The sequence below is a fragment of the Grampus griseus genome (assembly GCF_964374135.1).
Source record: "Grampus griseus genome assembly, chromosome: 14".
NCBI lineage: Eukaryota > Metazoa > Chordata > Mammalia > Artiodactyla > Delphinidae > Grampus > Grampus griseus.
Window position 1 is genome coordinate 63,159,529 of NC_139008.1, and position 15,805 is coordinate 63,175,333.

The 15,805-nt window shown below is 42.5% G+C and overlaps 1 protein-coding gene across 5 annotated transcripts in view; it reads left to right on the forward strand.

Moving 5' to 3' along the window:
• The window catches only part of MAPRE1 (microtubule associated protein RP/EB family member 1), a 35,181-nt gene extending 21,862 nt beyond the window's left edge, over positions 1-13,319 (forward strand). For 3 of the 5 annotated variants that reach the window (XM_082671220.1, XM_082671221.1, XM_082671222.1), the window contains 2 exons: positions 4,640-4,792; positions 6,439-8,187. In XM_082671220.1, the coding sequence (XP_082527346.1) occupies positions 4,640-4,792; positions 6,439-6,495 (210 nt within the window). In that variant the 3' untranslated portion in view covers positions 6,496-8,187. Of the gene's footprint in view, positions 1-4,639; positions 4,793-6,438; positions 8,188-12,708 lie in introns of those variants that run through there. The other 2 variants (XR_014297723.1, XM_082671223.1) reach the window with 2 other exon arrangements.
• The last annotated feature ends 2,486 nt before the right edge of the window (positions 13,320-15,805 follow it).

The following is a 15,805-nucleotide window of genomic DNA, read 5'->3' on the forward strand; positions in this document are numbered from 1 at the left end:
AGCTGGTGGGCACTGCGAGCCTGGAGGTGACGATGGAAGAGAGAGGGACCCGGCATTTTTGAGTGCTGTTACATCTATTTCTGTTAGAAACCCATGTCTGTTTGGAAACCTGCCCATACGATGGAACCCTGTTGAAAGTCTTTGGAATGCTGTCAGGGTTCTGTGGGATTCGGAGAATGTCTCCTGAATTTTGGCTCTGACAAAAGATAGATTTCCCTTCTAAATGATAATTTAAAAAAAGATTCCGCAGTCTCTCTGCTGAAATCCTGGGCCACTAGAGTATCAAGTTGAGAGTGGAACTGGTAAGCAAAGCCTATTGCTTTTCTGTTCTTAATAGGTCGATGATTTGAAACGTCTTCAGGATTAAATATCCTGAAGGTACTTGGGAGAGGTCTCTGTAGATCAGAACAAATTTTAGACTTTTAGACATTTTCTCACTAATTCTTATAGTTTTATTTGTTTGTTTGCTTTTGGATGATTCTCTTGATTAATTCCAGATTTAAAATCAAGGATGCTCTGCGATTCCTGTGACTTCGGGATTGAACCCTTTTACTTTCCTTTTAAAAGCCAAGTCCTAAAGCCTGGAGGAAATGGCCTCACTTTAATCCAGAAGCTCTTGTGACCCAGATCATACTTCTGGGAAATCAGGACACAAAAGCCTGCTCAAAGATCACATTTGGTCTTTTTCATTCTTTGATTTGTGTGTGCCTCATGGTCACAGGTGCCTTGGGAGCGTGGAAGTGACAGGGTCACCATCCCCATTGTTGTGGCAGCCTCAAGCACCCTGTGGGCACTGTCACTGTGAGTGCATAAGTCCTGGAGAATAAGGAGCCTTCCCTGTAACTGTTGGTGTCCAGGCACAGGTGTACACAGGAAGCAGTCTCAGTGAGAAATAGGGCAAAGAGGTGTCATTGCCGAGGCCTGGCAGCCAGCACTGGGTTGGCCTTGTGCTCTCCAGGAGAAGATGCAGTGGGTTCCATGGGACTGCTGTTCAACTGGTGTCCGGTGTGAGGGAGCACTGACTTTGGGTTGCGTAGATTTGGGGCGCATCCTGGCTCTGCCACTTAACTTCTACTTGGGGCAAGTCAGTTAACCTCTCCGAATTCACTGCCTCGTATGCAGTGGGGCTAATACTTTGGTCACGGTATTTGAGCGGATTTCATGAGGTGATGTTTTGCCAAGTACCTGGAAGGGTGTTTGGGATAAATGGGGTAAATGGCAGTGGATGAAAGACAGTTGTGATTGTTACGGTTCTTGTCTATGGGCTTGATAGAGTGAAATAGGTTCTGCAGTATGTTTTTTTTTTTTTTTTTTTTTGCCGTACGCGGGCCTCTAACTGCTGTGGCCTCTCCCATTGCGGAGCACAGGCTCCGGACGCGCCGGCTCAGCGGCCATGGCTCACGGGCCCAGCCCCTCCGCGGCATGTGGGATCTTCCCAGACCAGGGCATGAACCCGTGTCCCCTGCATCGGCAGGCAGACTCTCAATCACTGCGCCACCAGGGAAGCCCTGAAGTATGTTTTAAAAGTTCATAGGAGTTAGATTTTTTTTGGTGAAACACACAACTGTTAATAGCAAAAACAAAACTACCGTTTTTAGAGTGTGAGCGCCAGTGCTCTTCTAAGCATTTTCTTTCATTTTTGCAGCAGCCGTGTGAAGTGTTACAGAGGACAGTGCGGCTTGGAGAGGTTAAATAGCCTGAGTTGAGGTTTGGACCCAGCTCACAGCCAGCTGGTCCAGCCCTGCCTCAGAACTGATTTGTTTGGCCTGAACAGGGTTTTGATTTTTATTATTATTCTTTTTAATATGAAGGATTTTAGATTCTTTCCAGGTTGCCAAAGTCCTGAGCACACCCTGTTACTGACTCCCATGGCTCATTTACATGATGTCTCTAACCCTGAAAGTATTTGAAGTGGTGACCCTTCTTGATAAAGATGTGGAGGTCTGGGGGACACGACTGATGTGGGGAAAGTAGAGCCACATGGGCTTGGTGGGCTAAGAGGAGAACAGTGTATTCTACATAAATTACCTTGTGGTGTTCATAAACTTTGGGAGATCTGCAGTGATTCCACACTGTTAAGTCATCCTGGAGAAATGTTCTTTTAGTTGATTTTAGTCCAAAGTACTGATGTTCAGTAGAAATAGAATGTAAACCAGAAATGTGAGGCACATATAGAACTTCAAGTTTTCTGGTAGCCACATTGAAAAGAGTAACAAGAAACAGGTTACATTAATTCAAATAACACATTACCCAGTATATCTAAAATATTAGCATTCTGACATGCGATCATTACAAATAATTATCAGTGAGATGTTTTACATTTGAACATTGTACTAGGTCTTTGTAATCCAGTGTGTGTTTGATCTTTACAGCCTGTCTCAATTGCACTGGCCACATTTCAAGGGCTCAAAACACCACATGTGGCTCATAGCTACCTTATTGGCCAGTGCAGGCCCAAAGCATTCTCCTTGGGCTTCTTAGGTTACAGCTGTTACTTAACTATAAGAGAGTGTTCTAAGAGTGACGCTGATTACTGGCCACAGATTTTTAATAACCTTATAAATAAGCAGTTAGAAGAGTGCCAAGTGAAAGCTGATGACTTAGTCTATGCGTGTTGTTTCTTGTGGATTCATAGTTATTGAGTGATGTCAAGGAGGGCTGCTGCTTTGGCCTTGTGGGTGGGACCAATCCGGCTGGGTTCTGGTGCCCTTGTTGATTTGTAGGCCAGAGAAGTGTTCAGTGGGTTTGTGAGGGAGGCACTAGTGTAACGTGTGTGTACAGATGGACTCCAAGCCACCGTGCCTCGTGAAGCTGTTTTGACTTCCCTTTCCTTCTCTTGTGACTAGAAGGCCTCTTCCCTGGCTCATGGACCTTGGGCTGAAGATCCAAGGCAGCTTCCACTACTGGGGATAGTCTACTCTTGCCCTTTTGTCCCCTTCTTGTACTCACTCCACTTTGGGAGTGACTGACAGTTTAAGGAAAGGCAACAAATAGCAGTTAAAGCAGGGGTGGGGAGGGTGGGGGCAGATGGATGATTTCGTTTTGCTGGTGACTAGGTGGTGTTAGTACTTTATTGAAACTTTCAATTATTTTTACTTATTAAAAAAATTTTTTGGGGGATTACTTTTTGGCCGTGCGGAATGTGGGATCTTAGTTCCCCCACCAGGGATCGAACCCATGCCCCCTGCATTGGAAGCGCGGAGTCTTAACCACTGGACTGCCAGGGAAATCCTTTCAGTTATTTTTAAAAGTGATTTCTGTGGTTGCTAAAGGAATAGTGAGAGGGTGTCTAGAACCTTGACTCTAGTTTGGTCTTTTCAGGCCTTTGATGTTGAACGTTGAAATTAATTCTTTGACAGAATGGTTCTGGTGGTTCCAGTCACCTGCTTCTGGATCATCTCTGGATGCTTCTCAACTGCAGGTTACGAAGGGACAGGATTTGATCCCTTCGGCTGGGTCTGGCTTCTTCATCAGGGAAGCTGGATAAGCTGTTTCCTTGTTTTTGCAGCTAGAAGTTCAGAAGGTAGACTAGATTTCTCTGGTGTTTCTGGCTCTCAGAATTCCCTGCTACCCAAATTGTTCTCAGCAGCTGTACCTTTGATTCCCTGGCTCGGCCTTCCACGGGGCCCTAGCCTGTAAGGCCTGTGAGGATTTTATGCTGCACCCTATGCCATGTATTTTGCATTCGGTGAGAGTTAAATTGAATTCACATTATAGATTTGAGTATACTGGAACGAAGACATACCGTGCTTAAAATACACAAAGGGCTGTGAGAGTGTTACGACTTCTATTACTTGTGGCTGGATAGAGTCCTGGCGCAAGCACTGAGATTTATTTCTTCATTGCCCCTTTGTGGAAATTAGAGTCCCTCAATGGGGCTCCTGGACGATCCTGCAGCACAAGTGGTGTGAGCTGACAAGATGCTCAGGGGAGCTAGCGGTGGAATGTGGTGGGGTCTGCTCCCTGCCTCTGCTGTCTTCTCTCCCTTTTGAAACTCTCTTGGGAGAGAGAGTGATGCAGGGACCCTCTCATCAGAGGATGCTTTTCTTTTGAGTCATGGATCGTCCCCTAGCCCCAACATACTGGGGGGAGAAAGAACCATTGAGTTTCCATGCCCAGGCCTGCCTCAGTGCTAGCTGTCTTTGGCTAGTATTAGTCATCTTTAGATAGTTTTCCCCTCCTGGCTTATCATTTCTACCTTGCTCCCTTGGACCAGACCCTCTCTTACCATTGACTTCAACTTGCAGAAAGACCTGAACTTGATTGACCAAGTGCCCTGGTAAGGACTCAGTATATGATGGGCAGCCACTCTGCTGGGCCAGGTTGTAGATTCTGCTTCTGTATTTGTCTCAGGCTCCTATGGGTTTTTCTCTTTGATCTTGTCTTAGTCCCTGAGAAGTTCCTGCATGTTCCATGATATAGCCTGCCCTTTCCTGGGAATTGTTATAGTCAGGGTGCCATGAACAAGCCCGTGTTATTTATCTGGGGCTGAAGAAAATTGACATTAAACTAAAGTGGGGTTTTGTCCTTGTTAGAGAGTTTGATGAAAGCCCACATCTCCTTTTGGGTTAGAAGTTTATCTGATGTGTTGTTGGTGCACGAATGCCAGGTGTCTAACCCTTTCTAATGTTTTGTGCAGGTCAACGTATTGAAACTTACCGTCGAAGACTTGGAGAAAGAGAGAGATTTCTACTTTGGAAAGCTAAGGAACATTGAATTGATTTGCCAGGAGAACGAGGGGGAAAACAACCCTGTATTGCAGAGGATTGTGGACATTCTCTATGCCACAGATGTACGTATTGACGTGAGGATATTTTCTTGCCATTTTGCCACCTAAGAGAAGATAAAAATATTTTTTCTGGTTGGTTTCGGCAAACTCAGTACTGATGCTTGCTGTGTTTCAGCATAACATTCATCAAAAGACTTCATCTTTGACCCTTAAAGTCAGCCAGAGAGGGCACTACTGCCCAGCTTCAGCCTCTGCCTTGAGGTCTGTGAGCCTTTGAGGCAGGCATAGGACACTCAGGTGGCTGGCTGCCCTGCTTCTGTAGTTTGTGACCACTGATAGGTCATGAGTGCCACAAGGTGCTCTTAACCCCCCTATCCCCACTCCACCCCTTTCAGCTTGGACCCCTCAGCCTGAGGTCTGCCTTCTTTTTAATAGGGCCCTAGGCGTGCCCTGGAGAACCAGGCACATGACCCCTATTTGATGTCTGCTGCCCACAGCTGTCAGAGTGTACCTTTTTCCTCCCAACCTGGAGTGTATCTGGTTCCTATTTCCGCAAAGTGCTTTGTGGTCAAGTTTCTTGGGATCCATGTGTATTACACAGCCATATCTGCTGATATTAATCATGCTATGTTAGCTGAACAAGGAAAACTGATTTTCCCTAGATTTAGGATTTGACATCTTGCTGTGTCCACTGTTTAATGGCTGCAATTATTTATAATTCTTCTGCATGCCTAGCAAGGTCTTTAGGATCAAACTACAGTATATGTCTACGTGTTTCATAGTATGTGGCAGTATACAAATATAAGGCAGCATTAATGCTGTTACTAATAGTGTGCTCTAAACATATCAAGTGAATTTGGGGGGATTAAGACAGATGACTGAAAAGTTGATAATTTGTTCAATAAATCCTTATTTCGGGCTTGCTCTGTGCCAGATAATACAAACAAAGGGGTTGAAGATATAGGTGTCCTCGATCTAGTCTGAGTATTATTTTAGTAGTCATAGCTTAAGTAAATTTAGCCATAGATATTTAGTTAAAAAAAGATGGAGGTTGAAGGGGAAGTTTAAATTCTTATGGCATTGTGGCCATTAGCACATGCCAGATGCCCTGGAGTAAGTTTGAGGTGGGAGCCATGGGTGTGATGTTTTCCCATGCTTCTGATGTTGGCTCAGCCTTGCAGCTATTACGTGTGTTGTGGGTGTTTTGGGTAAACAGAACACCCACAACACCTGCAGTAGCATGTGTGCATGGTTCCTAAGTGCAGGCAAAAGAATGAATGAAGGAAAAGCTGGCTGTATGGACAGTTATTGAGAGGAGATGGTATGGCACCATTATGGTGACTTCAGGGATTTTTGAGGGTAAATTTTCTTAAACAACTTTATTGACATAATGAACTGCACATATTTAAGTACAACTTGATGTGTGAGATCATCACCATAATCAAGACAGTGTACACATCCATCACCCCTGAAAGATTGAGAGTAAATTTGTGCTCAGTTTTTGCCTTTTGTGGGATGTGATTCCACTGCCTAACTAATAAAATAGTGGTCACTTGGCCTTGTGCCATTAAATGCCAAGTGTGTGGTAAAGACAGGACGAACCGTTGACTTTGAGAGGCTTTAAATATGAGGAAAGTGAACCCACAGTAGAAACTGATCTTTCATTTAGCCTTGAGTAATAGCTTTCCCCTCTCATTTTCCCATTTCAGGAAGGCTTCGTGATACCTGATGAAGGGGGCCCGCAGGAGGAACAAGAAGAGTATTAACAGCCTGGACCAGCTGAGCATCATCCGAATTCTTCACTCCAAATCATGTGCTTAACTGTAAAATATTCCCTTTTATTATTCTTAGAGGACTCACTGGTTTCTTTTCATAAGCAAAAAGTACCTCTTCTTAAAGTGCACTTTGCAGAAGTTTCACTCCTTTTCCAATAAGTTTGAGTTAGGAGCTTTTACCTTGTAGCAGAGCAGTATTAACATCTAGTTGGTTCACCCAGGGAACAAAGAGGCTGACCATGGGGCTCACTGTGTGGATGCTGGTAGCACTGATGGCTGGAGAAGGGGGAGACCTCAGTAGAGAAGTGTAAAGACTGGTTTGAATTTTAAGCTAATGTGAAATCTTGACAGAGAACGTTTTAATAAATAAATGCCTTAAGAGTATTTAAAAGATGCTTCCATATTTCAAAATGTCAAATGTAACATGACAGGAGCTTCTGTGTGTTTGACATTGTGTCTGGGAAGGAAGGGCCAGAACCTGGAACCTTTGGGACCTGCTGTTCCCAGCCCTCACGGGGCTGCCTGATCCTCATAGGCCCAGACCTTGGCCCAAAAGGAAAGTTTGAAAAGTTGCTTTGTAAAGCCATTTAGTGTCCTTGACCAGTTGCATCCCTGATAAGAAGCAAGAGGCATTGTTGCCTGGATGAATAGAGGGGTGTGTTTCAGCCCTGAGACATGTTGAGTCGAAGAGCTTGATTTTCATAGAACATTTCTCTGGTGATTTTTCCAGTTATCCCTGATATTTCTATGTACTGTGTTTTGTTGTTGTTGTTTTGTTTTGTTTTTTTTGAAATGAGGTGTGTCCAGTTTTTAAATCTAACAACTACTTTTGGGGACTTGCCCGCATCTCTGGGATTTGAATGGGGGTTGTGTCCCATTTTACTGTCTTTTAAGTTTACATTTAACATGTTTCTCTTCTCTGCTCCCCTTGCCCACTGGGGACTCCTCTTTGGCTCCTTAAAGTTTGCTGCTTAGAGTGGAAGTTCAGCAGGCAGGTGATCATGCTGCAAGTTCTTTCTGGACCTCTGGCAAAGGGAGTGATCAGTGAAGGAAGGCCACTGCTACCTTGGGATCTGCAAGGCTGGGTGTTTTCGGTACCTGCTGTCCACAGCCCTCCACTGTTATCGGAATACTTTGCCAGTGCACTAATCTCTTCGGAGATAAAAATGTTAGCGTGTTACTAAATGTTAATTTTCTTTTGCAGAAAATACAGTACCATGTCTGAGTTAATTATTAATATTTAAAATATTTCATTCCTTAACTCCCTCATTTGCTTTGCCCACAGCCTATTCAGTTCCTTTGTTCGGCAGAATTCTGCAAAATGTGTTACCCACTACTGAGATTGTTCTGCCCCTGATGTATTTGTATTGATTTGTTTCTGGTGGTAGCTTGTCCTAAAATGTGTGTAGCAAGCAGGTATTTTATGATAAAATTGTTGTGTAGTGCATGCTCTGTGTGGAATTCAGAGGAAAACCCAGATTCAGTGATTAACAATGCCAAAAAATGCAAGTAACTAGCCATTGTTCAAATAACAGTGGTGCTATTTCTCTTTTGTGGCCTTTTAGACTTTTGTTGCCCTAAAATTCCATTTTATTGGGAACCCATTTTCCACCTGGTCTGTCTTGACAGGGTTTTTTGCTACTTTTAAACAGTTTCTAAATAAAATTCTGTATTTCAAGAGTGTCATGTCTTCTGAAATTTGTCTTGCCCTGGGTATATTATTTTAGGTTCAAATGGTAAGGTACCCACGCTTCCTTCTTAAATTAGGACTGATCTTTTGAAATCCTTCAGTTTTTTTTTTTTTTCCAAATGTGCTTATTTGTAAGGCTGTTTCTTTTTTCTCCATTCTTCACAGTACATTTCTCAGCCTCCTGCTGTTTCACACTCTCATGTTACTGTGAGAGGTCTTTCAGAAGTCCAGGGCTTGGCCTAGCTACCGTGAAACCTTTTCAGGCTGTTTCCTCCAGAGGTATATAGGACAGAGCTTGGTGGATACCATGGGGCAATACTTTTTTTCCCTGAAAGTATGTTTCAAAGGCAGTGAACACAGTCAATCTGTAACCTGAAGTCATCACCATTTTTCTTCCCTTTTAAAATTCTGTGCTGTAAGAAACGAGTTCAGAAGGTGACGTGCTGCCATTTTCAGTATAAAAGAAAGTTAAATGGTCAGAAGGTAGTTTTCTATATGATCTGTAGGGTACCCACCACAATTATGGATGCTCTGTAAACCCAACTAGATGATGATTTTGACTAGGATTACACCCACGTTACTTCCTGTAGAAGTTAACGGTATGAAACCTTCCTTAAAATGTTACACATCTTCAAGAAGGAATTGGAAACCACATGTGTTTGTAATTTACAAGAGGCTACCTCCAGGAGTGCATGGAGTTTGCCAAGATAATTTTGGGTAATGTCAGCTGAGACGTTACCTTGGGAAGAGTGAAGCTGTTAACTGTGTGTATCTCTGACCTAGTAAGTCCATTGGCCTGACTCTTTAGGCTGAGGCACAGTCTTCTAATGTGACTAATTCAGGTTGGGTCACTGGTGCGGTGAACTTGAATTAGCTGCTTAGTTTGCTTGGCAAGTTCTGTGTTGCATGCAGTATAGGTAAACAGATGGCTGGATTTAGGATTCACTCGTGCTGGTGGTCCTCAAACTGATGGGCTTCAGAATCACCTGTAGAACTTGATTGACATTCATTTCTAAAGTCCAATCCCAGAAATTCTGAGTCAGGAGATTAGAAATCTGCATTTTACTGTATACCTCAGGTGACCGGGGCTTAATGTAGTCCTCAGACCTGTACTTTTTGGCCTAACATTTATGCCTGCAAGTTCAAGTCTAATTCTGGCAGGGGGGATATCAGATTGGAGTCCTTGTAGGTCCCTCCTAGCTTTGTGACTTTTGAGCTAATTGATCCCTTTTCTTGTTCTGACCTGCTAAACAGGGATGATGGTGTTGGCTGCAGTGCCTCCCTCACTGGGTGCTTGTTGAGATCAGAATGAGCTGAGAAACAAAAGGTGACCACAGCGTTAGGAAGCCCTGCACGGGTTCTTGATCCAGTCTGAAATTGTTTATAGATCAGAAAAGCTTAGGGCACAATTCAGGAGGGTGATCCTTAAGATAGACTTGGAGTTATTTTGTAAAGTAAGTAACAAGTTCTTCTAATGTTTCTTTTTCAGCTTGCGGGGGATTGATGAGTCCAGCTCCTTTTAGTTTTCAGACTATGATTTTCATCCTGTTTTTCCCCCAGGTGAAATCGTGTTCTAAACACACACCTTTCCCCTTTTTCTTTTAAATGAAGATTCATTGATTCAGTAATTGATTCATTGATTTAAAGATAGGTATTTCTTCAGGGTTTACTCTCTAGAATATAATATGGTGTTGGAAAGGAAGCAGTTTTCTTTTGCTACAACCAAAATGAGTCTAGGGAAGTTTTTCTTTAAGGATTGTTTTGTGAGATTTGGTATGAGGAGCTCCTTTTGTGATGTTTACCATAGTTCACCATAGTCTACAAACAAAACCTAGGCTTTAAGCCTGATCAGCCTAATCGGATTAATTTGCTAGTATGTGGGTGACCCAAATCTGACTGCTGTCAACAGAGTGGAAGTAATTGCTTTGCAAGCTGAACCTGAGCCTTCGGTTAGTGTTCGTGAGTCACCAGTCATTTTGCTGGTCTGGCACTGTTGCTGTTGTTTTAAAATTAGGAGTATGTCGTACTTTTGAATTCATACATTCCAGTTATAAAATTTTAAAACCCGATGAGTTCATATTTATTTCTTACACTTGCAGCTTTTTTCTCAGTTTTCATATGTGACAGTATAGATGAATATGCAGAGTCCTTGTCCGAAAGAAAGCCCACAGAGGAATTCTGTGCTTTTACATTGAACTTGACTATGCTTAGAACCATTATCCCAGATGCCTTCAGCCAGATTGTTATGCAGGTATAATTTGTGAAGGTCTGTTTCCCTTTTGGCTTAATCTGAGTTGGAAAGCAGTGTTACCTTAGCCTGGAGCACAGAGCTTTCTGTTGAGGTTGTGGTCAGGTTGCCTCATTAATTTCGTTATGTAGGTAAGCAAGTCCAGCCCTACACACACACATTTAAAGTAACCTATATTTCTTTTGTATTGGATGCTCTGATGTTCTGAATTGTAAAATGTAAGTAGCCTTCACAGACATGTTTCTGCAGGTAGGGAGAGGTAAATCTTTGTCTTGTGATCAGTTGAAAAGCAAAGCAAGTTAGCCATCAAAGCCTAGAACTTTGTGAATGGTATCAAGAGATAGATTTAGAATTACAAAGTGATCTGTTAGCAGTTTGGAATTCTGTAGGATGTCTTACCTTAAAAGTTAAAAATTTTTTTCCTTAACTTTTTCCTGGTTTACTTTGAATATTTTTCGCAGTCTGTAGGAATTGGTGAGGATAGGCTTGATGTAGGTATGAGGAAAAGGAGGAAGAGCGGTTTATTCCATTTGCTGGTGTCTTTAATTTTTAGTTTTGGTGGGAGAAGGAGATTTGGGAAGCTGTAGTGAGATTCAGTCCATCGGGGTAGGTCTTAACAAAGCTGGCTTTGTGGCTCTTGCTAGTTTCCAGCGGGGACAAAGATGAGTTTCTAAGATTCGGCTTTCATGGATGATTCACAAATTGCAGTTTAGACTATTAACGTTAAGCCAAGGTCAGGCATGCAAGTGGGTAGACTGAACATATAAAGGGGAGCCCTTCTCCAAAATGAACAAGGGAGAAGTGCTGTGATCAGGAGGCCAAGGATCAGGACCAGGGTCCTTCCCAAGGCCCTGCATCCTTGGTCTGCAGAGCATGGCTTTTCATTGGCTCCGTGAAGAGATGAGCGAGGATGGTTTCCCTAGGAACCTTTCTGAGCCAGGAAAACTTACTTAGGTCTGTAAAAGCCAGTAGGATACCAGAGCCAGAAAGAGTGGGAGAGTGCCCAGTTCCAGCAAGTGTTGCCTCTGGAGGCCAGTTTTCAACAGTTGAGAAAGTTTTGGTTCAGAGACGAGCACAATGTTTCTCAGCATCAACTACATACATTTTGCATGTGAAGTTTTGAAAAAATTTGCACTGACAATGAAATGGTTTGTAAAGCGTACATCCTTTTGTATTTTAATAAAAGTTTTGACTCTAAAAGAAGAGATTTTGACAGATGAAGTAAAAAGTGGCTCAACACATGTGTTTGGCTTTTTTTCCCACAGGCTGCAAGCTGCAGGGAGAGCTTTGCTTAATACATCCATCCCTGAACCACCATTTAGTGCAAGAATCTAAATATATTGCACCCAGGATCTGTCACCGGTTATCCTAGGCTAAGCTTGGGTGACCTTCAGATTTCTTTCCTGTCTTGCTTCACAGTTGTTTCATCACGTTCATATTTATATTTCTCCGATTGGGCCCATTTGTATATTTTGGAGTAGTTCTAGTGATTTTAAGATCCAGCATACCTCAGGGTCATCTGGATTTTAGCATTCTAAAGGTTTCTAAACTGATATTGCCTTTTTTTTTTGTATTTTATATGTTTTCTTACAACGTAATGTGAATTAAACGTGTAATTATATATGACTCCTGTTTTTACTTTGAAATTTTAAACCCTACTAGGAAGAATGGAATAACCTGTTTTTTACAGGTAGCTATAGGCTAATCGCAGCTTGCCCCTGTGTGTGCGCCTCCCCCCCTAGTAATGTTAAAGGCTGAGAGAAGAAACAATAATTCAACGTTGAATGAAATAAAAATTATTTTTAGAAATTTCCTAAGAATTTGTAACTCTCTGACTTAATTTCTTTTCTTTCTTTCTTGGGGAGGAGATGGGTAATTAGGTACTGAACCACCCCAAGAATCTGCTGTTTTTCTTGAATCATGGTATTTTGAAATCTTTGGTATGTGAATCCTGAGTACTCTTTGGCAGTGTGGTAGGAAGAGCATTGTTTTAAACGTCATGTGAGTTGAGTTGTTAGTCTCAACTAAAGGTGTGATCTTGACATTAATCCTCAGGGTCCCCTCCAGTTCCAATGGTCATTGGCTTCTGTCTTGTTTATTCGATTTTGAAAAGAAAAAAGCCTGTCTTCTTAGCTATCAAGTTGCGCCTTAAAATTTTCAATAAATTTTATAAAGCTGAGAAGAATAATTGCAGCTTTACTGAAGACTAATTCACACATATAAATTGTATGTTAGGTTACAATTTTTGACGTTTTAAATCCCGCAGTGGTAAAGCTGGCGAGGACAGAGTTGGCGCTGCTGCTGAGTGGAGTGGAGCTGCCTTCCCTGGAGCAGTGACTGTGACCTTGAAGCCTTCCGGCAGCATTCCATCTCCGCTTTTAGGGAGCAGAGTAGAATCTCCTTAGGATCGGCAAGCGATGCCTGAACTAGTCTCAAGTAGGACTTTGAACTTTTTTCCAGAATTATTTTGTGCAGAGGTTTATCTACGAGATTTTTTTCTTCTTAAACACCTTCCCTCCTGCTTCTTGAGTTAATAAACTTGAATTATTGATGATCACGATTTTATTCGTTTTAGATGTGGGTTTTCTGAACTTTTCCTTACCTAAGAAGTGGAAGGAATGCATCTTACTATTTCCCCTTTGTTCTCATGTTTCTTCTTTGGGAAGGAAAGTTACATTTATTGTGATAGAATTTAGCATATTTTGGCCCATGTAAAAATGTTGATAAACGCAGGGGCTGCTGTAAGTAGAAATGATAACATTGGATTGGAAAATGAAAGCCCCAAACCAAAAGACAGTGGGGAATAGTCAAATCGGCCTTGTCTCTGTTTTTTTTGTTGTTGTTATTTTTTAAATAAACCCTTCTCGTTTATTAATACCTAGTTTAATAAAACTCTGATTTAAAAGACCTGCATCTTTTATGACATTTCATTTCATTGAAAGTCTTTTGTCTCCACTGTTGATGAAATGGGAGCAGGAATTTTTTCTCTATGTGGGTGCTCTCTTTGTGGTGAAGATATGGGGAGGGGTCTTGGCTTGGTGAACAGTTAACATTTTGGTAACATCTAGGTCATCGTGAAATGTGATTCAGCTGGGTATCTTTAAGTCTGGAATCCATGTCCCTGGTTGAATTCTGCCCAAGAGATTTGCCTTTGGCCAGCTCATGCTGCTGAATTGTGCCAGGGGCAAGATTGAACAGTGCTGTATCAAGTCCAGGCCTGCCATGAAGTCTGGGTTTATAGGACTCCCATCTTACACACAGTGCTCTTGTAGTCTTCCTCTTTTCAAAGAGTTGCAGCTCACGCATCTTATGTTGAGAGAGCTGCTGTGCCTTCCACTGTCCTCCAGCTGTGGGGGCTAGTTGGCCTTTTGGTTTCGCTGCTTTATCATTAAGCTCCCAGGCATTTTCCACAGTTTCCATGAGTTGTGGGCGCTCTGTGCTGTATTTGTCCTATGGGCCGTTCTCCACTCATACTTGTCCTGGCTTTGTGTGCTGTAGCTCCTCCTGTCACTGTCTGCTGTAAGTTCAACTTCATCCGTAAAAAGAATGTCTCAGATTAGATGAAGCATGGCTGTGGTTATGGTTTGTGGGATGGATTCTGCTGTTCCGTTTTGTGTTCTGCGTATGGAATTCTATCTCATTTTCCTGGTTCTAAGTGTGGCCAGCTGACCCTGCAGTCAGGTTGAGGCCCTCGGAGTTCACAGAGACTTCCTAGAGGAGCTACTTTGGACTTGGGGACAGCTGTCAAGATGTCTCTGTCGAGAAGGAAGTTGAAAACCAATAAGCCTCTGTCAAATATAGCCAGCAGTGTTAACTGGGGAGAGCAAATTGGGTCAGGGTGAGTGAGGGTTTGGGGTTAAAGTCATCTCCAAAAGATTGGACACCTGGGCCCTAAAATCCATTTGCCTGAGATTAAAGGCCGAACAGGAGAGCTGAGCCTGTCTGAGCTAGATTTCCAGGACAGCTTTAACTGCATTTGGCCTTAAGTCATCTGCCCCTGTAAATTCTTACAAACGAATTACTTAGCAAACCAGTTTTTCTCCCATCCTCCACCTACTTCCCTAGTGGCAGTTCTAAGCTCTCACCCCTGTTTCCAGGTTTGTACCGAACCCCACACCCTGGCCCCCTTCCCCTCAGAGGAGGCTTCCTCTGATCTTACCTGCTCTCATTCCAGATAGATATTTAACTCTACAGCTGAATCTTCTCTTCCTTCCAGTATCAGAGGACTAGTACTTCTCTTTGCCTCTTACTCTTGTGCTTTGCTCTTGGGTGTCTCTGTTGCCCTCAACCAATATTTTTTCCCCTTTGTGGCCTCCGTCCATGAACATACAGAGCTCCTCCCTTTCTCATAAAACTCGTAGTTTTAAAATAATTATTGTAGTTTTAAATAATTATTGTAGTTTTAAATAAATTAATTATTATAGTTTTAAATAAAATAATTATTGTAGTTTTAAAATAATTATTTATAAAATAATAAAAAGATTTAAATAGTTGTGAGAATAGTATAAAGAATTCCCCTTTGCCCAGACTGACTGATATGGTGAACATTTTGCCGCATTTGCTTTATCATCGTATGCATTTGTTGAACCATCTGGGAATAAATTACAGATATGGTGTCCCTTTACCTTTAAATACCCAAGTGTGTATTTCCTAAGACCAAGGATGTTCTCTTGTATAACCACAGAACAGTTGTCAAAAGCAGGAAACAACATTAATTCAATATTATCTAAGAATGTAGTCATGTTTAAATTTTGCCGATGGTCCTAATAAAGGCCCTTAGACCTTTTCCCCACCCAGTCTAGGATCCAGTTCAGAATCACGCATTGCCTTTAGTTGTTAGCTCTCTCAGTCACCTTCAATCTGGAACAGTTCCTTAGGCTTTGTTCTTCATGACACAGATTTTAAGAGTAAAACCCAGTTACTTTGTAGAATGTCCTGCAGTTTGGGGTTGTCAGGTTACGTATGTTTGCGGAGGGTACCGCGGAAGTGGTGATCTTGAGACCAGCGCGGCAGGAGGCAGGGCCTTCGGCTCCCTCATCAGTGATGTTAACTTTAATCACATGTTAACCAGGACTTTAAAGCAAAACAAAGTATACTTGATTTCTGTATACATACCAATGCTTTGCTGCTTAATATAATTGTGGTGATACACGTGCCTTGTGTTAGTGCACCTTTTTGTATTCCTTTATTCTTGGCCTACCTTTTTTTGCCACATTGGCCCCCAACTCCCCATAATCCACATGTACTCATAATTTTGTATGTACTGACAGTACAGTACCCCCTTAGACCCAGGCAAGAAGGGCCTCTGCCCCGGGCTGAGCTTCAGGGCATCCCACTCTGTCCCTCCTCTGGCCATGTCCCTC